Raw genomic sequence first — 26958 nt, 5'->3', positions numbered from 1 at the left:
ATTTTTCATAGGTGTCTCTCACTAGAGATTGGCATTACTGCCAAGGTAGAATACATTCACATTCTGGGTAGCTCCCACTAGCAGTGTAAACTCCTGATTTTGCCTGAAGTGGGAGCCATGGGCACTGCAGAGTGTGACAAAAGATGAAGGCTATAACCTCGTGCTTTGGCACAAAGAGATTTCTGAAAATGTATTTGTGTGAAGAAGAGTATCAGCTGAGTAATATTGTGACAGTTTTTTCTAATAAAACAGAGGGGGAAACAAACAAACAAAACCACCAACAACAAAACAACACACTTAATGGTATTTTAGAGAATTCAGGAAAAAAGAGATTACAATATGTAACAAGTGACTATCTTGCCAAGTGTGTATATCATTTTTTTTTTTTTGGCACTGTTTGCCACTGTCTGTTTTTGACCTGTTATCTCCCTACCTGCTTCACCTAATGCACTTTGTATTTTTGACCTTTGGAATGTGATTTTTGTTCACTCTCTCCTTATATTAGCAGCTTCACTCAGGAAGATCAGTGAGTTTGTTGGGACCAAGAAGCAAGAGAAACAAACAAACAAACAAAAAAAACAAACATCGAGGCTTGCAGCAAGGATATTTTTACATTGCCTGTCTGCACCCTGAAGAAGGAGAGGAATGGGCTGTAACCGAAACTGTGGGCTCCTCACTGGGGCTGTCATCGGTGCTGTGCTGGCCATCTTTGGAGGAGTTCTGATACCAGTTGGAGACAACCTTATAGGCAAAGCAATAGAAAAGGTATGAAGTATTTCTTCTTTCAATCCAGATGGTTTGTGGATAGTCAGTATTTCTGAATCTTGTGTTCTGTTTCTGCTTTTTTGCTTTTGTTTTTCTTTTATTATTATTATTATTTAAAAAAAAAAAAAAACTAGTCTTTGTAATGTAAACAATCCAAAATTTCCTAGGACTAGTTGCTGCAGAACTCTTAAAACTATATTAATTACATTACTGTATTTACTTACTTCCTCTCTTTCATGATTTACATGAGAATCTAAAATATTTTTTTCAAGATGGGTTTTTATTAATGTAATTTAGAAGTAATACATATTTTTTATTTTATTGCAATTACGATTATTATTTTATTTTTTATTTTTTCATTTTCCCCCCATGATGATCCACCTATTTTTCTGCATTTTTTTCCCTTATTTTGGAACTCACTCAATGCACTTATGCATTCCCTACTGCACGTAAGTTAAACAAACTTATGATGCAGAATCTAGTTTTAGATTTGTGTGCATTCAGATCATGATCTGTGACTATATAATTCAAACACATCATGGTTCATGAGACTACATGATCTCATCATACACATCTCCTTGGTTCAAGGAGTGTGAAGAGTAATTGAAGCAGTGTTGTAGACCTGGCAGAAACATATCCCTCCCTCCCTCTCTCTCCCTCTCCCTCTCTCCCCTCCCTCTACCCCTCTCCCCCCTTCCTCTCCCACCCTCTCCCTCCCTCCCTCTCTCTCTCTATCCCCCTCTCTGCCCTCCCTCTTCCTCTCTCTCCCTCCCCCCTTTCCTCCTTCCCTCTCTGTCTCTCTCTGTCTTTATAATCTCATTTTGTCTTTAATTAAAAATGAGAAGTTAACTTGCTAAATCTTCAGTGAAAAGGAGTGTATAACCATGGAGTAACGGAAATACCATGGAAGCCATGGGGTATCCACATAGGAGACACAGAGTCTCCTTGGGGTCATTACATTTGACTGCCCTTAATTCATCATCTACATAATTTAAACGAGGAAGTGGAGACCTAAACAATGTTAAACTGTCTCTTGAAGCCTTGCCTAGATTCTAGCATCAATTTGTATAAAAATAAATAAATAAATAAAACCACAACTTCTGCATTTTAATTAATATCACAGTATCACAGATTTCTAGGTTGGAAGAGACCTCAAGATCATCGAGTCCAACCTCTGACCTAACACTAAGTACTCCACTAAACCATATCGCTAAGCTCTACATCTAAACGTCTTTTAAAGACCTCCAGGGATGGTGACTCCACCACCTCCCTGGGCAGCCCATTCCAATGCTTAATAACCCTTTCGGTAAAGAAGTACTTCCTAACATCCAACCTAAAACTCCCCTGTCGCAACTTTCGCCCATTCCCCCTCGTCCTGTCACCAGGCACGTGGGAGAACAGACCAACCCCCACCTCTTTACAGCCTCCTTTAAGGTAACTGTAGAGAGTGATAAGGTCGCCCCTGAGCCTCCTCTTCTCCAGGCTGAACAAGCCCAGCTCCCTCAGCCGCTCCTCGCAAGACTTGTTCTCCAGACCCCTCACCAGCTTGGTCGCCCTTCTCTGGACTCGCTCGAGCACGTCCATGTCCTTCCTGTAGCGAGGGGCCCAAAACTGAACACAGTACTCAAGGTGCGGCCTCACCAGAGCTGAGTACAGGGGCAATATTTGTATATTTCTATTTATATATTATATTATATTCTGCATAACATTTTAATTTTGACAAAGCAGAAGAATTATTCAATTCTTAGTATTGATTGTATTTTTTCATGATATTTTCAGATTCATAGAAAATAAAAATTATTAAAAGAAACATGGGAATATCTCACTAGCTAATGTATCACTCTCCTTCCAATATTTTGAAAAAAAAAAAGTCTATATCCACAAATAATTTTAATTGATTGGCATATTGAGGAAATGGCAGTTTTTTTAGAAAACATGTATTTTTTAAATGTGTATCCCTTTATATTTAAAATTTACTTTGAGTTAATCCAGAACATTTTCTAATGCCATTCAGCGTTTTCAAAGCAAATTATACACACTAGCAATGTTATGTATTCGTCTGCTTACTTATAATAATGAACCAGTTATACAGCATGCTTTGCAAATGTCTACACATTAAATTATACCTGCATCAGTTCCTAGTGGTAAAGTTTTAGACTCTTTATAATTTTGTGCATTGTGATCATGTTTCAGATGCTTATATTTCAAGGCAGCTTGTTTGAAGTATATAAAAAGGAGAATTTGTACCAGTATTCATATGAGTAATACAAGAGTAAATTTGTATAGGTTTTATTTATTTAAGTAAAAGAATGTATTTTTTTTCCTAACCACAAATCAAACTGGATTATTTATTTTCTATTTATCATGATGATTATTCAGTGAGACCATAAGACTGTAAGACAATTCATTTTCTTAACAGATATGTCAAAGTAAACCAGCTGAAATATGTGATCAGTAGATACACAAGAGGGTCTTGAATCTACCTAATTCTTATTTATTTTTGTTGATGAAATGGCTAGCAATAAAAACAAATATTTGCTATTCATTGCAGTTATATTTAATAGAAATATATAGCTGACAGCAAAGGAAACAGGTCTGCTGAGCAGTGAATACTAAAAATGCATTTTTTTCCTGAAATATTTCACTTTTGAAATTGTCATTTTTTAAGGAAATGTTTCATTGAAACAGATCCATTTCAGTGACAGTTTTATCTAGAATTTTTCAAGAACAGAAACTGTAGGATAGAAAGAAAAACAAGCAATAAAACAAACAAAAAATAATAATGAGCAAGACTTTCTTTCAGATATGACCTGTATCGTTCATATTTCCATTTTATCTGATACAAGGCAAAGCCTGAAGTTGGGTTTAATCCACTAGGATGAAAACAAGTGTCAAAATACCAGATTTTTAATAAAAAGGAACAATTATTTGAGACATCACCTTATAAGCCAAATTATGTCTTCACATTCTGCACAATCCAAAGCCTGAAAGAGACTCCACAGTTGTTCTTCTACTTATTCTATTTCAGGGTAAATCCCAGTTCTTTACAGAAGCTGACAGTACAGCAAAACCAAATTTACATTCCTAGCTACAATGAATTTTGCTACAAAAATATTATTGCTAGATTAGAGATAAAAATACTGATTTTTTTTTTCCTGACTGAATATATTTAGGACACTTCATTCTATAATAAGTCAAACTGTCGTAAATTAACTTATCGTCATTTAGTCAAATCACATAATCATCAATTTTCTCTTAAGCAAGTCTGGTTGAACTTCATGGCATTTCACAATAAAGAACAGCTGTAGTATCATCAATACAATCAATAGTTCTTGCCATTCTTGTTCTGCTAGCAGCGGAAGCCTGAGCACATTTCCCTCAAGCATACATTGCTACAGGTGGCCAAACCCTATAAGCCCCATTTCATCTTTATTGCCGTCATTGAAGGATTAGCCTGAGTAAACACTGCAGGTCATACTTTCCTGGAAGACTTCATACTGTTGTTGCAGCACAGAGAAAGCATCTGCAAATGTATATGCAATCTCAGTTGCCCTTAGATATTCGTCAGACAGTCTCAGAGTGTAGGCTGTTATCTCCTAGCAGATAGGTGCTGCTCTCCACCCTTCTCTAAAATGAAGTCCGTATAACATATAATACCAAAATGTCACCTTGTCACGTGTTCCAGTTTATTAACATACATCTGTAGTTCGACACAAAACAGATTATTGTATTTTCCAACTTGACTGCTCTTACTCACATCTCAAATAATTTTTTGGATAAGCTGTTTCAATATTCTCTCTTTCTTACTCTCTCTATTTCTGAATATTTTAAGAGGCCCTTTAAAAATCTGTCACTTGAGGAGCGCACTAAAATGACACCAGCAGCAGCAGCATCTTGGCTGGGATCCATTGAACAAGATTAGTGTTAAAATATTTCAGCTCTGGTACTATACTGGCAAAGGAGATATCCCCCTTAAAAGTTGCTTTGATTTCAGTACCAAAGGACAAAAACTGTAGTTTTCCCAAACACTGCATCTATCCACAGAGTAGGATAGATGACCTCCATTCCATGAAGGTCCTAGAGGTTTAGAAAAGTGACCTTGTTACAGTTAGGAGTGAAGCATGAACTTTTCAGAGCTCGTTACAAAAAAATTTTTTGTTTGAGGCCATCAAAATGTACATTTTTACCTGACTTTACACAATTCTGTTGCACATTGTCATGTCTTATAAGCTAATATTAAAAAAAAAAAAAATAATCAAAAAGAGGAATCAATTCAAAACAACAGATCAGAAAGTTTACATCCAATATTGTTGAAAGGAGATATTTTTTACATGGTCAATTACTGCTATTTGACTTTTTCTCCCTAAGCACAATATTATTACCTTAGACAAAATTCAGTTTATTTTTTCCAGGTCTAACCATTCACAGCCATTGCTAGTTGATTCAATTACCAGAAAAATCTTTATTGCCACTTCTGTGAGAACTTCTGTTGCCTGCCTGAGAGTGTGAACTCAGGAGATTAAGAGAAGACACTTAATATATTAAATTCCCTATTAGTTGATAATAGAGAATATTTTGCCACAATACCTAAGTGCTGCACTATTTCAGTAGAGTCCTCAGGGTTAGTCTCTGTTATTTTTATAAATATAGCTATAAATTTTAGCTATTATTACATTTAGCCATCTCTCTAGATATGTTTTCTATGATTAGCCAGATTATTTCCTCTCAGCTGCTGGAGGCATAGGAAACACTTCTAATTTAAAATTGTTTCTGTGAAAGTCATATGCACCTTCTTTATCTAAACTAATGAACCTAAAGCAACCGCAACTGCTGGCTCCAAGCAGAACATTAGTGATCTGATCATATATATTCCAGCATTATCAGTGATAAGCTTGATTGGCTTCCATAATTTGTTATGACCAAGAAATCTAAAAGGACTAAAAGTTTTGATTCAACAAAGCTTGAATAGCAAGGCTAATACATAAGAGAATCATCATCACTTACAAAGTAATATGTGTCTATTCCTTAACTAACTCAGTTAATTCAGTGGGGGTGGGGGTGAAACTAGATGATATTTAAGGTCCCTTCCAAACCATTCCATGCTTCTATTACTAGGGAGCTGAAAAGTGTTTCACATTATCACTTGCAAATTATTAGTTTCCCAAATTACCCTACCTTTTGTAAAATCATAGTGGACAAAATGTGTCAGTGTTACTACGGTGACCAGTCACAGAGCAGAGTAGTATTTAGGGATGGCCTCACTAGTGATCAGACAGACAAAGCCCCAGGGCTTGTAAGTGTGAGAACATTAGTTTTATTAAATGAAGACATGATTAAGGAGAGAGCTCTAAATTTTCCTCCACTTAAACTCACTATTTGAACTCTTGAAGTATATGGCAGTGAAATACATGCCACCTCCTTTGTTGAGAAATGTTAGTAACAATAATGGCTGACTGCCAACAAAAATAATGGTCTTACTCCCTTCCTCCCCCTCCCTCTTTTGTCCTTCTGCTTCCCTTATTTTAACTGTAGTTCTCATCTGATCCTTCCCCCTACCCACAGCACTGGCAGAAAGGTAACCTGGAAAAAAAAAAAATCTTCTTAAGTCCAGAAAGCAGAAACAGCTTCCTGAGGAATGAGAGACAGCACAAAGGAAGGGAAAAGAGGTTGGGTCAGGTCAGAGGACAGAGGTAGCTGTCTTTCCCCTTTGGCTGCAAAGCTGCAGAACTGTCAGATCAGACTGGCTGTCCCCTCAAAGCTCACCCCCAGGGAGGAAAAAGCACAGAGTAGATGGTGGACTGCAAATCTACATGGTAACTCACTGTTACCTGTCTGCCCCAGTACTTCAGTCCCTGGGGACTCTTCATACAATGCCCAAGGTCCTACTTTCCCATTGGCATTTCCCAGGCATATAATAGGGACATAGTAATCATTCTTGCATAAAAAGTAAGGGAGGGTCACCCCACCTTCGTAGGTGGACAGCAAATTAGTTCTTGATTGATAAGAAAGTACATAGTACAGTACAGTAAGGTGCAGCAAGGAACAGGACATGAAAATGATCATCAATTAGCCTACAGTCTCAGTTGATAAAGGAGGGTATTCCCGGTTGTACTAAAAAGATGGTATAGACTCCTGCATGCTCTTAGATTTCCCTGCATTTTTCCGTCTCTCTTAAATACGTCTAAGGATTGTGACTCCACCATTTCCCTGGGCAGCCCATTACAATGCCTGAGCATGATTTCCATGAAAAAATTCTTTCTGCTATCCAATCTAAATCTCCCTTGGTGCAACTTGAGGGTATTGCCTCACATCCTATCACTTGTCACCTGAGAAAAGAGACAAACACCCTTCTTTCAGGTAGTGGTAGGGTGTGATAAGGTCCCTTCAGCATCCTTTTCTCCAGACTAAACAGCCCCAGTTCCCTCAGCCATGCCTCGTGTCCAGTTTTCTAGTCTTTTCACCAGCTTCATTGCTCTTCTCTGCACGTGCTTGAGCAACTCAGTATCCTTCTTGTAGTGAGGGGCCCAAAACTGAACACTGTACTCAAGGTGCAGTCTTACAGGTGCTGAATACAGGAACAACCACTTCTCTAGTCCAGCTGGCCACACTATTTGTTATACAAACCAGGATGCCGTTGGTTTTCTTGGCTACCTGGGCACACTGCTGTCTTATGTTCAGCTGGCTGTCAGCCAGAACCGCCAAGTCCTTTTCTGCCAGGCAGCTTTCCAGCCAGTCTTCCACAAGCATACACTACTGCATGGGGTTGTTATGACCCAAGTGCAGCACCCAGCATTTAGCCTTGTTGAAGGTTATGTGATTGGCCTCCACCCATTGATCCAGCCTATCCAGATTCCTCTAGATAGCCCTCCTACTCTCAAGCAGATCAACACTCCTGCCTGGCTTGGTGTCATCAGCAAATTTACTGGGGATGCACTCAATCCCTTCATCCAGATCATTGTTAAGGTATTAAACAAAACTGGCCCCAGTACTGAGCTCTGAGGGACACCACTTGTGACCAGCCATCAAGCAGATTTAACTCCATTCACAACTATTCTTTGGGCCCAGCCATCCAGCCATTTTTTTACCCAGTGAACAGTACATCCATCCAAGCCATGAGCAGCCAGTTTTTCTAGGAGAAAATGCTTTGCTAAAAGAGAAATGCTTGCTAGGAGAAATGCTTTGCTAAAGTCCAAGTAAACAACATCCACAGCCTTTTTCTCATCCACTAAGCAGGTGACCTTGTCATAGAAGAAGATCAGGTTAGTCAGATAGGCCCTGTCTTTCATAAACCCTTACTCACCTGGTTGTGCCGTACGTGCTGTGTGATGGCAATTAAGATGACCTGCTCCATGACCTTCCCTGGCATGGAGGTCAGTCTGACAGGCCTGCAATTCTCCAGATCCTCCTCCCTGCCTTTTTTTTTAGATGGGTATCACATTCACCAACTCCCATTCTTTATATCAGCCTGCTTCTCCAAGGTCCTATGAGTAATTCTCTATGAAAACACAAAAGGCGATTTCCAATTCATGGAATCTCTCTTCACAAAGGAAATGGCCTGCTCTACTTAGGATCACAGCTGGGACAGTCCTTGGCCTCTGAAGGTATGCAAAACAAGACTGAAGAGAATTTTATCTGTCAGGTCTGAGTGCAAGCCCTCAAGCTGATAAAACATTTGCTGTGGAAAATTTCCTTCCCCTCTCACACAAATGCACACAAATTATAGCAGATATTCAGACAGCAAGCTCAGCTCTTTACACCACCAACAGCATTTGCTGCTCTACCTTACAAATAGGCTTTCATCCTGTCTGTGCTAGGAGTTCTCTAACACATTTTATTCATTTTTCATGACAGTAGTTCTTAATTGGTATTATCCTTTCTTGGATGGTGCTTGCTAAACAAACTCTAGAGGCAGAAAATTAAGTTAGAAAGAAAATCTAGCAAATCTTGCAACTTAAAATGCCTTTTCTTGCTACATAACTGTCTGGAAGATTCTAGTCTATTGCTTTCTGCATCTCTGTGAGCTATGGAAATTAACTATAATACTGCACAACTCTGCTAAAAAGCATGGTATATGTTGGACCTGGGCAGCCTAGACTTTTCTTCTTATTAAAAAACCTTTTCTAAATTTTTACCACCAGGGGAAAAAGAAAATCTATTTTCCCAAGGATTTGTGAAAATTGTATAGAAACAGGTCGGATGAAGACCAAACAAAACACACGTTCCCCTGACAATATAGGATATGTACCTTCAGACTATCCTTTTCACTGTGAAGTCCCAAGGTAGACATTTATCATAGTACATCTGAGTGCCACGCACATAAAGCTGTTGGTTAGTCTATAATGATTCCCAATGTCCTGTCTGCTCCTTCTCCCTATTTTGTCCTCATTCTCTGACCTGGGAAACCTTCCTAAATAAATGATATTAAAAGCAGAGAGATTTCATAGAAAGTCTTAGTCTTGGTCACAAGAATTTTCTGACAAAAAACAGTCCTGCAAGAGCACTATTCACTTTCTCTGGTGGTGAAATGACTTAGTGCATAAGTAAAGATCAGAGATAGCTCCCATTTCCTCCCCTGGGATACTAGAAAATGCATGAAAATTAGTTTATGGATTCTAAAAACTTCTGGGTATGATTCAGTCATTAACAATTTTTATTCTTAGAAGTAATCCGTAAGTTTAGAGAATGGGAATTACAGTGATGACCAACCACAGCAATAGGAAAGCTTTTCTACTGGCTATGGTAGCAGTTATATCAACTTTGTGATCACTTCTTTTAAGGGGACTCACATTTGCCGTTGCTGCACAGGAATATCAGGCTGCTTTCAAACGTTGGCCAAAATTATGTGCTGTATACCTCATAAAAGTCATCTTTTGTTGTTAATTTTTTTTTTTTTTTTTAGGAAGCTGTTATTGCAAATGGTACCATTGCTTTTGATAATTGGCTTGTGCCAGGAAGCTCAGTTTACAGACAGTTTTGGATCTTTCATGTGCAAAATCCAACAGAGGTGTTAGAAAATGGATCACGTCCAAAACTTGAACAAAGAGGACCTTACACGTACAGGTAACCATAGTTCCTGAATATGTGACATGTCATATCAGAATTTTTGTTAAAGCCAGAAAAAGTTCTGCTGAGTTAAAATTGTTTAAACTGATTTTGGAAAGCCCAGAATCCCATTGTAGTCAGAGTTGTCAAAAATGCCTAAATATTTGCAGCTATGCACTGCAATCACAAACATTTCTTACAGGGTTTCACGTTGGGATACCAGAACAGGTAATCAGATGTGAATCTATTTGTTCTTGTGATAAACTATTGCTCATTAGTAAGATGTTTACCGTAAAAACACACAGGCATGTTGCATTTGTTGCTGTTCAGTGTTTACCAGCCTTTTACTTAGAAAAAATTATGCCAGATACCCCCAAAACATGAGATTGTCCCATCTTACATCGCCCATGTAAGTATAACACTCATATTTATTTTAATAATATGTTTTGTTTTATTGCTCCTTTATTTATTTTATTTTGCTCCGTTTGTTTGTTTTTAATCTATAGCTTTTTCTTTCTCAGATTTCCCTCTGAAAAACTTTTTTTTTTTTTTTTGAATGTATTATCTAAGGCCTAGATGCAACAGTCCATCCCTGTCCAGGAAAGTACCTAGCTGTTACTAGCAGTCTTGTTATGAAATTGCTTTCCTAAAATGATACGACATTTCTTTCTTAATGTCATTGACATGTATATGATATTTGCCAGGTAGTTTTGTATTGCTGTATCTAAACCACAGGCGCCTTAATGCCTAAAAGGTTATTAATTTATCATTGGAATATCTTGGTTCATACAGTACCTGGGAAGACACAGGAGATGGTTATGCAGGAGTCAGGAAACTCAGCAGTTGAGAAATATTGCAGAAGTTGAACTCCCACTAAACAAGCATTTTTTACTCTGGTCATGGTGGTGCATATACTCTCAGGGATAAATCTCTGCTGATAGCCTAGATAAGACTGTTCAAGAAATGATGGCTTCATTTCTTGGGGAAAAAACAAACAAACAACAACAACAAACAGGCTCTTCTCACTGCTGCATTCATGCTCATCTAAGAAGCAAAAGATACCTTACATCCCTTGATCAGAGATATTGGGTGTACCTTAATCACTGCAATGCTGAGTCTCTTTCTCGGTTTCCCTTTGAATGTTTCATTGCTTACTACAGAGTAGAACAACTGTCCTTGAAACTGCAGTTATCCCCAAGACTCTGTTGGGAAGTGGGAAACTTTGTTTAAGCCTTTTGTTTCCAGTTAGAAGTAACGTTACTTAGAAAACAAACCTCCCAACTTCTAGATAGGTGCTCTACACATTAGTCCATTAACTAAAATGGCATGCACACAAACCACTCTTGAGAAGCCAAGATCCAGCTGCTTGTGGGGTAGGTCCCACCCTGCACTGGTTACATCTGTACCATGGAGAAAAGTGCTCTGAAATTTCTGGTCCTCCCATGCCCAGGCTGGATGATCTGATGGAGCACGATGATCCCTTCTGGAACAGAACTGGGATAAACTTTTTAGACCTACAGCATAAACTAATACAACGCTTGCTGGATGCCACCTCCGCAGGGGGGTCAGCAAGAGGATGGGTACATAAAGAGTTGAGCCAAAGCCAGAACTGTAACAGCTCAGAGATTTGTTCCTCAGTGATCCCCTAACAGAAATACAGACACTTACAGGCACGATGGAGAAGGGCTTTTATGTTTCTCAGTGGTGCTGAAAGACTGCTTACAAATCACCGTATTGATGTGAAATATTAATAAAGTAGCTCCCAGTATGGATTTAACCTCTAATCTCTTTTATTAGAACACAGGCCTATCACATCAAATCTTAAGGGCATTTATAAACCATTCCTGAGTCATTCCCTTCTAAGAACATGCAATCATGAAAAAGCTTAGAAAAAAATGTGATGAAACATAACTAATTCAGAAGAGAATACAAAAAGATAAAAGGTCCGTTATTGCTATTAAAAATAAAAAATAAAAATAAATCTTTGTATTTTAGTATCAAGCAAAAAAAATGCATTAGGCATTAAGCAAATGTTTGGAAAAGAAAAATATTTTACATAAAATAGATTTTTTACAAATATTCAAATGAAAAGTTTAGAACCATTTCAGTGATTTTAAAATGTAAAATATTCATCTTCAAAAGTGTCCATCAACATTTCAAAAAAATTCAGTCAGATGTGGTTATGTGTTGACTTGAAAATCAGATTTTAAAATATTCTGTGTTTTATTATTTTGTATTTCAAGGGTGCGATATTTAGCCAAAGAAAATATCACAGAAAACTCTGATGGCACAATATCCTACATGTTGCCTAATGCTGCTCGTTTTGAACCTGATATGTCTGTTGGGACAGAAAATGATACCATCACATGCCTGAACCTCGCTGTTGTTGTAAGTCAAGAAAACAAACCATAATATGCACATTTGAATGTTGAGATATTCAAAAAATAAGGGGAGAAGTAAGCATTAATAACACAGATTCTGAAGACATATTGCATTTACATTGAGGTTTCCTTATACTCCCAGGGTAATCTTAACTGTAAACGAAAATTGACTTGTTCTTGTCAATGGAAGCAAAGTCATCAGCTTGGATGGGATGTATCAAAAGCATCCTTCTAGTCAATTTTAGTGTGGGAATGAATCAAAAGGTTGTGGATGGATTCCTGTTCTACCTGAGGTACAGCATGACCAGTATAATGTGGGTTTTCTATACTCTTTTCATAATATCTTCAGTCCTGCTTTGCAGGGGAGACTGTGTTAAATCAGTGTATGCATGGCCTCACTGCTTCCATGGTGCCCCTCTGCCCCAACGCAACGGCATCACCAGAGCTCTCCAGTCCTCCTGAGACTTTAGTTCTCCTGAGGAAATCACAGGAGACTCCACCTGTACTTCACTCCAGATGTTTTCCTGTTGTCATAGGATTTGAGTGTTTGCCCTTGACCTATGTTTACAGATTTCATATTTGTATTCAGGCCTAGCTGCGTTGCTTGGGTGTCTCATACTAACACTGTGGTGTCTGCATGTGAGCTTTCAGGACTACTGTGAGAGAGAGGGTGGGTGCTAATGGCAGAGTGGAGAGATATTCAGTGTAAAGATGAAAAAAATGTCAATTGCCTCATTCATACCAGATCTATTCTGCCTATGTTCTAATTTAGGCTAGAATTTCCCTTTTAGAAAGATTTTTTTTTTTTTTTCCTCCTGGACTAAGAGTCCTTCATCTCGTGATATTCTTGATATTCTTCTCATGGTATTCACTAACTCTGCTCAGTTGCCACATTTTGGGCCATGTAGCTCTTTACGGATGTAAACATAGGCTCTTGCCTAGAAGCAGCCATGTCAGGGGAAGTAAGAGCAGAGCATCCAAGCCCCGTTTTGGTGTTCAGAACAAAACTTGGATAAGTTTAAATACCCAGAGAGGCTCTGCTTATCTCACTTGACAGTATCAGTAGAGCCCATCTTTGGTATCATAACCTTGTGGTCAAAATACTCACAAGGGAATCAAGAGAGATGTTTTTCACACTTTCTTAACCCTGAGGGGATTGAACCCCCATCTCCTCTATCTCATAACCTTTCCATATCCATGCTTGCCGCTTGCTTTATGTTCAAATTCAGACAGGAATGCATGGACTAAGAGAGATTAAAAAAAAATGAGAGAGAGAGAGAACAAACAAGAGAGCAACTTTGGCTTGGTTGTTTCGACTTTCTGGCTAGCTCTGACTCTTCCACTGTCATTACCATTGCACTGAAGACAAGGAGAGACTACAGTAAAAAGCCTAGGGTAAACACTTGCTCTGAGAGGTACTTTTTCGTTACACAAATTTACTTATCAAAATTGTTACCATTCCCTGCTTCACCACATGGGCCAACATAGATCATTTTTGCTCATTTTCCACAAGATGATCGGTGGCTTTAGGGACTTGACTTTGTGTTTTTGCCTCTGGAAAAGTTCATTACAATCATGGCTGGTAAAATACCACATCATTCTTCATTGAAATAGGAAAAGTTCATCTGTTATGTAGAATTAAAACCGTTTGGAAAGAACATGTTAGTTGCAAAAATGTATTCTTTCTGATTAAAGAAATAATGGAGATCCAGCACTCCATTGGTTTTATGCAGGATAGAATCGTACTGCTGTTAGCATAATTTTATCAATATAGCAAGTCTAAACCACAGCCAATAGGTAACAAGGCATGTATCTTTGTACTTGCATGCTTATGATGTGAGTGAGTCTGCAGTAATGAGATATGAAAAAAAGGAAAATGAAAGTTGTACAGTCCATGTTATATGCACAGAGACTTGAAGTATAAAGACATTAGCTAGTGAACTTGTGGAAACAGTAAAGATAAATTGTCTAGTTTTATATAAGTTATGCTCAGCAACTGTTTCAATAATGAGTTGTAGTTTTAATTAGAAATATAACTTACAGTGAGTAAGGTCTGGAAACAACCTTACTTATCAGCTTTGCCAGAGATTTATTGGAGTTGGTCTGTATTTTTGATCTGCTCATGCAGAATTTTATGCTAAACATTAATTTTATTGCTGTTGTAGGCTGCACCTGCCCTGTATACAAATGCTTTCATACAACTACTATTAAACACTTGGATTAAATCTTCTAAGTCATACATGCTGCAGAACAGAACAGTGAAAGAAATACTATGGGGATACAAAGACCCCTTCTTAAACAAGGTCCCCTTCCCCTTGGACCCAGTTTTGGGAGTCTTCTACCCGGTAAGTGAAACCAATCAGAAGGCAATATTTCAGTTATAATTCTGTGAATTAAAATCAAAACTGAAGCTGCAAGGAAGAAAAATCTGACAAAAATACCTTGGGTCAGTACTTCTAACTGTTATTCCTTCTTGTGTTTGTTACAGTATAATGGGACATATGATGGACTTTACAGAGTGTATACTGGAAAAGAAGATATAAGCAAAACAGCAATAATTGAAAGTTATAAAAACAAAAGGTATAATAGCATTGTATATATGAAAAAAATCATATTTTCAATGTTTGCATATTAAGACCTGGCTCACTGAGAGCTATAGTTAAATGGAAAGTTGTCAACAATTCAAGGAAAGCTAGATCAAGCCCCATGCTGAGCAAAACCATTTCTCTGTTTCAGCTATTTGTGATTCTGTTATGAGCTTGGATTTAAGATAATTTTTTGATTCTTCAATACAAGTAGTTAAATGTCTTCCATACTTAATTAGCTCGATCGCTTTTGCCCTAACCTAATGCATCATATAGTTTATCTGAACATATGAATTAACATCCCTGTCATATGCCTTTGCTAATGAATCATGTTTATACTGGAGCAGTGAGGATTAACACAGGTAGTGAAATGGATTACATAGTACGATATAATTCATGCAGCATGACTTTTTTTTCTTATGTTAAAGGAATCTTTCTTACTGGGAAGGTTACTGTGATTTGGTTAACGGCACAGGTGAGCCTATTAAAGCTTTTTGAAACTTCAACACATTTCTTGATATTGCAAAGGAATAATGAGGTACAACATGTATGTTAATGTTAACTTTTGGGCTTTGAGAGTTCTGTATTCTGCATATTAAATGTCTATATAAATATGAATGTATATATACTGCTGCTACTACACATGCATATATATCTAATATAATATATATTATACACTATTTAAAACACTATTTTTTATACTTATATGCACACTTCAGCTATAGAAGATGCAGAAGACAAGAAAAAAATCTGTCTGTTTCTAATAAATATCCGTATGGCATGGTATAACTAAGATTCTTTTTCTTTGGTACAATGGTTGAAAAATATTATCTTTGCCTTCCAGTAACATATATTCATTTGCACCGTTGAAGGAAAAAAAAAAAAAAACTTTTCTGTCTATTCTCATATATTTATTTTAATTCTTTTTTTTTTTTTTTTCCCTGAGATAGGAAAAGAAATTGAGTTGGCAAGGAAGAAAGCCCTCAGACAAGTGGTAGTAGCAAGTAAAAATGGAAAAAGAAGGGAGATAGATTGGGTTGAATTTTTGAATTTTATTTTGGAATACATATGGAAACAGTTGAGTTGTTTAAAGATATATTTATCCACGGGGATATATTTCTTCTTGGTGACTGAAAATGTCTCTGTGAGAACACTGGAATCTGTTGAGTTGAGGCTGGCAGATATCATGGAGGAGACTTGCAGAGAGCTGCAGGCCTCCAGTGAGCAATTATCAAAACAAACATCTTCCTCCCTTCCTCCCTTCTCTATCTCTCTCTCTTTCTCTCTGCCTTTCTTTTTCTGCCTCTTTCCTTCTTCCCCTTTCTTTCTTTCCTTCTGCCTTTTTGCCTTCTTTTCTTTCTTCCTTCCTTTCTTCTTCCTTTCATTTTCTTTCTTTTTCTTACTGTTTTTTCTTTTTTTTTTTTTCCTCCACATTATGTAGTTTTCCTTAGCATAGATCATTCTCCTTAAAAAAAGCCGTGCTCGTGACAAGTAATTTTGAAGCATTTCAAATACTTCCCAAGAATCTGAGTTTCCAAAAGGTTGTGTATCAGGAAGGATTAGTTATTTTAGTGATTAAGAAGTGATATTTTCTTAGTTTCTGGGACTTACCTTCTTTCTTATGGAGCCCCAAATCTTTTTTTTTTTCTTTTTTTTTTTTTCTTTTTTTCTATCATCAGCTTTTTCTTTGTCTTCCACAGCAGATGGAATGAACACACTCAGGTAACTAGACTAAGTGCTTCAATACAGTGAAAATGGGGAGAATTTCACTGTTAGTAAAGGTCATTACACAGTTTACATGAGCATTCACTGCGACTGCTCAGGAGGGAATGTGTTTAGAGAATGAGCAGGTTTAAAATGTTGTGTAAGTAAATGTGAGAATTCCTTTGTATCTTGTAAACTTTCACAGCAAAGCACGGCATGTTTTCCAAGCAACAGTAAATAACTAGATAGAAAGATTAAACAGTATTCTTGTATGGGGCTTGAAACGAGTCCGTATTTGCAAACACTCCGAGACTGCCAAGATTTACAAATAGAGTGTGTCTCTAGGAAGATCTTGGATTTTCTTTAAGGAAAAGTGCTTCCGTCAGCTGTGGGCAAGTGGCAGTATGTAATTTAGCTTTCTCACTCTTGCCAACTAGATTGAAAGATATCACAGATGTTTTGAATTCCTTGGTTAGGGTTGCTGACTAAGAAACTAAACAGAAATTGTTGCAAGAAGTAACAAATGTACTGGTTAAAGGTTTGTTACAACACCTTGCTTGGAAAAATGGCTGAGACTCCTCTTACTTAACACTAGTTGCATGCAATACAGAAATATGCATCTGAACTGGCAAGCTGCTCTTTTCATAGCAAGTGGGAGAAAAACATCACCAAAGTGCTCTTCCTCTGACTTTCTTTGCTTGTCTACCATAAGCTCCAATTGAGCAGCCTTGGGTGGAAAAAAAAAAAATGTTTAGTGCTGTTTATTAAATAAGTTTTGAAGTCTAAAGCTGCATTTCTTATAAGCGCTGGGTGCCATAACTCCAGGTTAACCAAGCATCTCCAGAAAGCTTTAATTTTTTAGGCTACATAAACCTTGAAGTAGTGGCAGCAGGTATTGGGAATCATATTAAGCAGGAGTGGTATTTTTTTCTGCTGTTTTTAATGGGCTTGATGATATGTAGATTCATGTCTGCGGAAAAAAATAAAATAAAATAAAATAAAATAAATAGCTGCCATCATTTGGCTTGCCTTCAAAATCAATACAAAATCAATCCATGGAGTACCTGTCATTATGCAGTAGCTTATGTAAATATTTTCCCTACAAATGACTCATTGTGTTTACCTTGTTCACAGCTTTATGGGAAAGCACTAAGCACTGAGCTAGAAATTAGTACGTCTTCTAAGTGGAATTACTTTAAAGCACTTAATTTTATTCACAGATGGGGCATCATTTCCTCCATTTGTTAAGAAGGATCAGGTATTGCGCTTCTTCTCCTCTGACATTTGCAGGTACGCCGGTCCCTTCCTTTTGTGCATACGTGTGCTTCTCAAATGCTCTTTTGTTTCAGTAGGCTGCTGCAGTATCTCTGCTGGGGCTTAGGTTGCTGAGGCAGTTCCTCACAACTGCTTCACCTAAACTCAAGTAAATTTGTGAGCTGTGCTTATGATTCAGAGCTTAATTCTATCACTTTCATTTGTGTCAAGTAGCAAGTTATTTATGGTGTGTTTCATTAAAGCAAGTTACAGGTGTGTAATTTAGGAATACCACTGCTTAATTTCACAGAGAGAAACACTGCTATGAGCAGTTACAGACACTGAGGTCCACAGGGTTCAAAGTCTTGAACAATTTCTAGGATCAGGACTCAGCCTCTAACCTGCTTAATTTGGTCTGAGCAGGCAATTTACCCCTCTGCAGGGGCTGTCTGGACCATCTTGGGAATTTCCGCATAACATCATCTATGCAGAACAGGATTTACTGTCAGCCACTAGATGTTCAAAATTGTTTTCCCACAGGATTTTTTTTACATAGTTTATTTTTATGTATTTACAAACAAACCAACCTGCTTAATTCATCCCATACTGATGGCTTTTCAGCCTGCTTCTTCTGCTGTGGTTATCCAGTGTCCCTGAGTTCTCCAGTGAGATAGCTGAAAGCAACATTAAGAGATTTAAAGGGCATCAGAGTGTATTTACTTTGGGAGGTTCGATCCCAGTATTTATTTTGCTGCCTGGAAACAGCTGCTTCTTTTAACTAGGGTTAAAGTGGACCATTTGCTTTGCAGATTGTTTGTTTTCAAAGATCAGTGTTTTTACATGAAGTTAGAGTTCTTTTTCTTGTGAAGCAATTGTATCCCCAAACTGGACAATGTTTCATAACTTATGGAAAAGGGAACTCTACATAGTGGAGAAAAAATAAATTTGAATCAACTGGACAAAGTTTGAGAGATTCCTCAGGCCATCTAATTCTCACAATTAATGAACAATGAAGGGCAATAACAACCTCCGAAACTTCTCAGATGAAACAAGGTCATAGAAAATGGTTCTGACCATGTTGCAAGACCCAGAACCCTTCTTTTGATCGGCTGCGATACAAATTGTTGCTGCCTTGGTTACATTACTTCATACCAACCTTATTTCTTTATCAGTTGATATTGTATCATCAAAAAAAAAAAAAAAGTGGTAAGCTTGAAGTGGTATTCTAAAGCTTGAAGTGGTATTCTGATTCACGTGCAATGGAATAAGTTTATAATAAATATGTCATTTGCACCATAAAGCTTAAATCGGTATCATCAAGTCAGTAAAAACTGTAACCGTATCCACTGATTTTGGTAAGTATCTCTACAGTAGTCAAATGAATTGCAAACATTTCATGATAACAGTTGCTGTAGAAGTGTGTAGAAAAGACCTCTTACTAGTTTACACATTTAGTTTATATTGTTTATTGGTATTAGTATTTTTTTCTGCCTTTTTTGTGTTTTGCTGTGCTCACCTCTGAGCTTGTACATCCCTTTGTGAAAGCACAGAATTGCCTGTGTTACAGGGGAAGGCCCATACAAACTGCTGGGCATGGGCTCTCTGAAGTACTTTTCTTTCAAGAGACAGTCAGAGGATCCTTGGGGAATAAGGCCATGAATTCAGATTTTCAACCTAAGTGACTAAAACATATTTCTCCTCTTTTATATTCAGATCGATCTATGGAGTCTTCCAGGGCAAACAGAATGTGAAGGGAATCCCACTTTACCGTTTCACAGTTCCTCGTGAAGCGTTCGCATCACCAGTTGAAGTTGGAGATAACTACTGCTTCTGTACAGAGGAGGTCATATCCCAGAACTGCACACAAGCTGGAGTCCTAGATATTAGTGCCTGCAAAGGAGGTATAGTGGGGGCATAGTACTGCCAAAGAAGCCATCTAACTGGGGAGAAAGCACGTGTCCTGTAGCTGAGGTGTTGCTCTAGGATCCAGGGCATTAGTGTTTGTCTGCAAATTCTTCCACAGACTGCCTGTGAGAGCTTTCCCTTTTCCGTAGCCTCATTTCCCCCAAATGAGAGCTATAATATTTCTGTATTTTGAATGTCATTATGAAGAAGAAAATCACGATGCTATAGATTGTGTACTGAAATTGCAGGAATGCACATGTAGAGAGGAAAGGAGGGGGATTCTATAGCTACTGTTTAAAGCCAGAAATAGTTACAGTCCTTGTATTTGTGATGGTTCACACCCACAATGTATGTGCATGTGTTTGTGTGTGTGTCTACGCAGCTATATACATATACAGAGACTGAGAGACACCAGTTACTTAACTTAACATCAGTACAATAAAATGCACTCCCAGCTCCACAGTGTAGACACAAACAAAATTTGTAAATACAACTTATTTCACCAGGTAAATTCTCCTGACAGTAAGATCTCAGAAATTCTCAATTTATTTTAAGTTGGAATGAGGGGAGCTATTGACACTTTTTTTCAAGATTGTTTGTGTTTGTATAAAAAATTATGTTTGCATAGAAAATGGATTTAGAAGGTGAGCACTGAAACAAGGCTTAATGATTCAAATGCTTTTTTTCTTTTTTTTCTTTTTCAAATAGGAAGACCCGTGTATATCTCTCTTCCGCATTTTCTTCATGCAAGTGAATCTATACTGAATGATGTTGAAGGCCTGAGCCCAAATGAGAAGGAACATGAGACATTTCTAGATGTAGAGCCTGTAAGTCCAAATATTTAATAAAATTAAATAGTAACTCAGTAAACTTGCGATGTTTAAATTTAATTGCAGTAAAGTAGGTCTTTTACCAGAGGGATGAGCAGAGGACGCAATATTTTTATGCTTGCTTTTTAAGATCTACTCACAAAGGTGTTAAGCTTTTAGCAGGGGAAATTTAGAGCAGAACTTTGTCTTATTCTGACCTTCAAAGTTGGAAAATAAACTTTGATTTTTTCCTCATTGGGAATGCATCATGAAATAGATTCCACAAAGCTTTGAAGTATGCTATAACTTATCTATGGCTTTCAAGTACTTTCTGAAAATTCTTTTCTACGAGATGTCTTCTGTTCCTTCTATACTTACTTATTTTTCATTTTCCATTGTTAATATTTTGTGTATAATTACTATCTCAATTGAATTAAAGTAAATAAATATAGGTTATTTCCAAGAAAATTGTTAAAAAATCTAAAAGTCTGTCACTTGCCTGGCTTTAGAACAGAAGTAATATAGTCTTTATGACTCTGTCCAATAGAGCTCCTAAAAGAATGAATTTATGATAGCTCTGATTTTGTTTGCCTTCAATTTTACATTTACTCTTGTTCTAGTGATTCAGATTAAGATAAACATTCTTAAGTGTGTTAACCAGAATCTTCTGAAGTATGTGGTGAATTCCGAAGTTTCAAAATTTTATTTTCTCTGAATTTAGATGAAAAGACAAAATTCAGGATTTTTCAGCAAAATATTTTTTCTCATGTAATTTAAAAATGAAGCCACATAACTTCAATGAGATCTAAAGTCAAGTCTCATTTGAAATAGAGATATAAACCTAAGTTTCCTAAATCCGAGGTGAAAAGGAGACAAAAAAACAAATAATCTGACCTGTGTTTTGATATTTGTTCTGATAAGAAATGTTTGTTTTCTGCCCTATGCCAATTAAACTTACCCCTCTCATTAAAATAGAACTTTTAGTCAATTTCTGATGAAAGAAAAAAGCTAAAATATACTTTTATATAGAACATATAAATATGACTGGTATAACAATTTTCACTATTATTGTTGCCTTCATTATAAATTTGTAAATTACAAAAGTGACTAAGGTAAAACAATAAAATCATTACTTCTATGAGAAAAAAGAGACCCTTAGAAACGTTCAAAATTCATAAAAATGTAGCTCTTCAAAACATAAAAAGAAAAATAAACCTGAAGTTCCTTTTTTTTTTTTTTACACAGACTGTATTCTAAGCTCATGCAATCAATTCAAAATTTAAATTAATGATTTTTTTTTTTTTCATGTTTTAGACCACTGGTTTTACACTACAGTTTGCCAAAAGGCTGCAAGTAAACCTCCTTGTGAAACCTGCAAAAAAAATTGAGTAAGTGTTGTTTCATTGTTTTGTTTTTAAACACTTTTTTTTTTTTTTCCAGAGGTCTTCCTGGTCTAAAAGAGTGTTGGTAAAAAAGGGAAAAGAACAAATGAAAATACTTGACTAAAGTCTCTTCCTCTCTCTTGCAAAAATTTCAGTCGTGACTTTCCAGAGAATATTAATTTCAGTGAAAGAGCAAGCCTTCTTGTGTAAGGCACTGCCCAACAATTTTAGCACACATTTGATTTCCCCACAACAGCTTACAGTGCAACACGTTCTTAAAAATAACATTGTTACAAAACCCAAATGGAGGCCATAAGGATGAAATAGAAGGGATAATATATTTTCTGCAATAAATCCAATGAGAGAGGTAATTTATGTGTTCCCTGTTACTGGATGGAATTTATGAGAAAGGTTAAGGTTTATCTCACTATTTCTCTTCTCTTCATTGGACGAAATTCACATGTACAGCTCCTGTACACTGGGTACGGGTGAACACCACATAGATTTTCAGACCCTCTCTTCAACACTTGTCTGCGTCCAGCCCTTTGTTCTGACTACCTCTACATGGAAGACTAGACAGAAAGAGATAATTACCTGATTGGTGAAATGGCTGTTCTTAATTGTAGGCTTTTTTCTTTTTTTTTTTTTTTTTTTTTTGATCCAAATCTGCCAAAAGGTACTTCCAGAAGACAGAACTGTTAGTGCAGATGGAAAATTGTTAAGTAGAGACTGGCTTTATGCACAAAACTGAAGGTAACATGCTGTAATTTTTCTTCTTCTTCTCATTTCAGAGCTTTATCAAAAGTTCAAAAACCTTATATCTTCCCCATTCTTTGGCTAAATGAGGTTAGTATAATTTCTGCCTATTAATCTTCACTGTTAAAAAAATACACACGCGCAAAATGACTTAACTTTTTGTGTCTTAATACCCCGAAATTGAACAAATAAGCTCATGTTATGATGTGCACATGACAAGCATGTAAGTAAGTGAGGTCTTGTATGCTTAATGTTCACTGACTTTTTTCTTGCACTGTTTCAGTCTGCTGTTATTGGGGATACAAAAGCAGAAATGTTCAGAAAAAAAGTCTCTGGTCGGGTCCAGATGCTGAGTCTGCTGCAGATGGTGTTGATCATTGCAGGTTCTGTGGTGTTCCTCGCATTCCTGGGTTCTTATTTCATATGCAGATCAAAGAAATTAAAATAAGTAAGTAAACATTAATGGCTCAGTCCTCACCAGTAACTTCTTAAGGTTTAAGTTGTTCAGAATCATTACATATTTAGTTATTGTTATTTTTCAAGTGCTAGTAAAGTTCAGCAGTTATTATGTCAGTTCTGTTGAAAATCGTCTAGATAGCTGTTGTTTTCAAATTCTCTTCCCAGCCTTAATCCTTCAGGATACTCTTAACATACCAGGGAGGGTATTGGGATCTATCTCCAGAAGACCAGCAATTTTTTTATTTTTTTTTTCAAATGAACAATGTAATAATTGTGACTTAATGAAAACAGACATTTTATCCAAAACTGTTAGAACACTTCAGAAGTGTACTCTAATACTTCTTTGGGACAGAGGCCACTCAGCTGCAGATTTCTGCACTTTTCCAGGACATAGCCCTGTTTTGAGGTTCAGAGAATTCACTGTAAATGACATTTCTTATTAAGAGTGTTGGATAGGCTTTCCCACTTTTTTCTCTCAGTCTTGCATAACTATCACATTAGTCAAAACACATCCTGTACACAGCTAGCCTACTAAGGCAAAATACAGTCCTGTCATGGATAGAATAACCAAGTGGTGAATTAATGACATCTAGGGAAACAAGCAGAGATGTAAATGTTATAGTGAAAATATCATGCTGTAGTAAAAATCTGCTTTTAACAAGATGACTTACCTCATAACATGCTGAATTCTGATTTTGTTTCAATACAGGTAACAAAAGACTTCAGACGTAGACAGTGTTTAACTGATGTTTCAGCCAAGCACCATGTTAAAATTCGGTGACAAAAGGCATGATTCAATGCACAGTCAGCCCACGTGCTATGGAATTCAGTGTGCTTTTCCATTTTTAGAAGACCAACTCACTAACCCAAATAAGTTGATGTTTCCAGAGGCCCACACGTATGACATCACTAGAGTGGCCACTGTGGAAATTATTCTTCCAAATAACTGATTACATGAACCTTGTTACAAATTTTAAAAGACATTCAAACAGACTGAAGTTGACATGTAGCTGGAATTTAGTCCACTTTCTGCTATATATGCAACTTGCTACTTTTTTTTTTTTTTTTCTTCTGGGAACTGCAAGACAATTGAAAACCCTTTGCTGATGTTCTAGCTTGGAGCACAGGCTTGGGAATGACAACGTCTGTGAGCTCAAGCCATACTCTAGATACTCTCATTGCAAAGTTTCTTTCTGTTCCTTCAAGGAATGGAAACTGCTGCAGTAGAACTGCTCTCTGTCCTCTATTCAGGGATGCGAATTGTGTTGAATGTGAAGTGTATTATGTAAAGTTACTAACTGTAATACATGAAGTTAATAAATAACTTACTAAAATATATGGTTCATACATTTTATGCAGAGATGGCCCATACACACACCACAGTCATTCATATGTTGATGGCACTAATCAACATTTGACTCTACAGTTGTTTAGTAATCTGAGCTACTCGCTAACTCCCAGCCTCCATTGCTCTTTGTATTGCCTCCTGTGTGCTTCCCTTTCTGGCTGTTGCTCAAATATCAGTCTCTGCTCTGCCTTAGCTCCACTCCACCTAAGGCCTCCCTTAGGGCATGTTCTAATATACCATCTTTAAGACTGAGTGAAAATATTTCAGAACATTTTGGACACAGGAAATACTAAGATAATGGTCAAACATCAGAGCGTTCTACCTTCTTGATATGGAAGAACATAAATTAAAACAGGTAGCCCCAATTCTTCTCTGGTAAGCCATCTGCCACAAGGAAATATGTGCAATCGTGTGGTTAATGAAGTGCATTAACCTTGCTGATGACTGTAGACAGGTAGCTAACATTTCCATCTGTGTAAATGGTTTACTTTTTCACTTAATCTGAATGCCATATCTTAGAAATGAGAGTAAATGGGACAGATATCGAATGTCATGGGGCCTCTCCTTTCTCATGGACTCACTGAATTCAGAACAATAGCCAAAGTTCAGCATTTTATAAAACTTCCCCTTGGATCTTTTTTCCCCTCAAGAGCTGAAAAAAAAAAAAAAAAAAAAAGGAAAATCAAACACAGGTCAGCTTCTCATTGCCTGGTGTTTGGAAAAAGTGTTATAATGGACTTTAAACCAGAAAGGTTTAACTTGCTAGCAAATCTTTGGTCAGGTATCTTTAGCAAGCTGTTTTCACCCTTTGGAAAGAAAGGGAAAAAACGCAAAGACTAAAATGATGTTGTCTTAATCCCTAGTGTTTAATGTTCCTTGTGTAACTATCATTTTACATCAGCGCTGATGAATTACAAAAATCCCCAAAGACTATTCTTGGAGGGAAGTTCTATGTGGTACATTGCTAGTCTTTTTCCAGCCATGGGTTGGAACTCTAAAGTAACAGGGCGGGAGATGTGAAGGAAGCATGACACTCAAGGGAAGTTCTGATCACACTCAGAAAGCTGATTTCTCTTACAATTGAATTTTGCATTGTGCTTGCTAATCAATGGAAAAAAAAAACACACAAACAAACAAACAAAAAACCACTTTTTCTCTTTGCTACATTATTGCTGATGTCATTTTGTAATGCCCTGTTCCCACATTAGCATGGGGACAGTTTGACACAACTGAAGGCATCCCTAGAGTCCTATGGACTGGTCAAAAAAAAAGAGCACAAGTAAATGTATTAAGTCACCTTCTGCTTTGAAGCAAACACAGCTCTGCTGTGCTTCAAGATCTGACACCAAGTTATTATAATAAAACTATTTTGTGTGTGTGTGTGTGTGTGTGTGCTGGAATCTAATGGTGAGATATTTTCACCAAAGGAACAACAACAGCAGTCCTGTTGATTTTGATACAATAGTATTTCAACTTAATTTTCTTTGGCTTGAAGTCCATTGTCAGCACATTGAAGTTTGCTCTATTTGTGTGGTTTAGCGCTGTGATGCTCTAGCATCAGTGATCCAGCAAGTCAGGCCATGATTTTAAATGTCTCAGGGCCCAATTTTGCATACGTACAAATGTACAATGTTCTTATGTATAATCTCATTGATCTAAATGCAAGTTTGGATTTTTAAACTATGTTCAGCACCTAGGCTACACTTGAATTATAATTTTAGTTATTTTGTCCAGAGCATTGGTTCCAGTTATTCTTAACTGATGTTATTAAGGCTAATGTTAATTATTTGCATTTGTTCAGACACGTGTGGGATAAACATTTATTAGGGTTTTAAAGAACTCAATACAAATAAACTAAAGCTCTACCTGTTCTTTCTGAGTTCCATATGTCTAAGTGTAAATAAATTCTTCTGTGTTGGATAATGGACTCCATTTATTTCTGTCCTTGGTATTTTGTGTGTGTTTTATTTTCTTTGAGATTGATTTTATAAATTGATGAATAAATGAGCTTATAGCTAGCCTTTATTATATAACTGTAATTTAGCACGTCCCTGCGGCTTAGAAGTGCATATCACCTTCTGTGTTATACCATGATGTATTATAAATGACAGTGACATTTGTTTATCCTCTGTGTTACAAAAAGAAGGCGGCTTTGGGGGGGAAAGTTTAGCACCAGTATGTCCAAACTGAAGCAATTCTGGGGCCATACCAGGAAACTAAGCTAAGAGAAACCTGCTTTCACACCCCTTGAGCTGGAGATCGTGGCAGTGTGTGGTGGCACATCTGAGAGCACTTCACAACATCCTTTGCTGGCTTTGCTGGCCCAGCTGGTCAGATGGGAGAGGAGCCTGGCTATGCTCACATGCCACGTTCACCACCCATCCCAGGTCATTATGGGTGAAAATCACAGGTGAAAATCAGATCTGACCCAAGATCTACCAGCCCACATACACCCCAGAGCAGGTGTGCCAGCTCTTGATCTCTAATTGTAATTATGCTTTCAAAGCCTTAAAACCTGTTCTTCCTACCAAACCTACCAGTGTCTGTTAAGGTAATATAAACATGACA

General features: G+C 37.1%; 1 protein-coding gene across 8 annotated transcripts in view; it reads left to right on the top strand.

Annotated features, from left to right (window-relative positions):
• Nucleotides 1-26310, top strand: part of CD36 (CD36 molecule (CD36 blood group)) — a 39555-nt gene extending 13245 nt beyond the window's left edge. For 5 of the 8 annotated variants that reach the window (XM_083807597.1, XM_083807594.1, XM_083807595.1 and 2 more), the window contains 13 exons: nucleotides 506-765; nucleotides 9665-9825; nucleotides 12051-12195; nucleotides 14354-14533; nucleotides 14677-14768; nucleotides 15202-15248; nucleotides 17698-17767; nucleotides 19445-19632; nucleotides 20345-20463; nucleotides 21760-21833; nucleotides 22619-22673; nucleotides 22867-23031; nucleotides 23752-26310. In XM_083807597.1, the coding sequence (XP_083663723.1) occupies nucleotides 646-765; nucleotides 9665-9825; nucleotides 12051-12195; nucleotides 14354-14533; nucleotides 14677-14768; nucleotides 15202-15248; nucleotides 17698-17767; nucleotides 19445-19632; nucleotides 20345-20463; nucleotides 21760-21833; nucleotides 22619-22673; nucleotides 22867-23031 (1416 nt within the window). In that variant the 5' untranslated portion in view covers nucleotides 506-645 and the 3' untranslated portion in view covers nucleotides 23752-26310. The remainder of the gene's footprint in view (nucleotides 1-505; nucleotides 766-9664; nucleotides 9826-12050; nucleotides 12196-14353; nucleotides 14534-14676; nucleotides 14769-15201; nucleotides 15249-17697; nucleotides 17768-19444; nucleotides 19633-20344; nucleotides 20464-21759; nucleotides 21834-22618; nucleotides 22674-22866; nucleotides 23032-23751) is intronic. The other 3 variants (XM_083807599.1, XM_083807598.1, XM_083807593.1) reach the window with 1 other exon arrangement.
• Nucleotides 26311-26958: the final 648 nt, after the last annotated feature.

Source organism: Anser anser, assembly GCF_964211835.1.
Source record: "Anser anser genome assembly, chromosome: 1".
NCBI classification, from domain to species: domain Eukaryota; kingdom Metazoa; phylum Chordata; class Aves; order Anseriformes; family Anatidae; genus Anser; species Anser anser.
The sequence above is the reverse complement of the archived record's forward strand: the minus strand, read 5'-3'. Positions and strand labels throughout refer to the sequence as shown.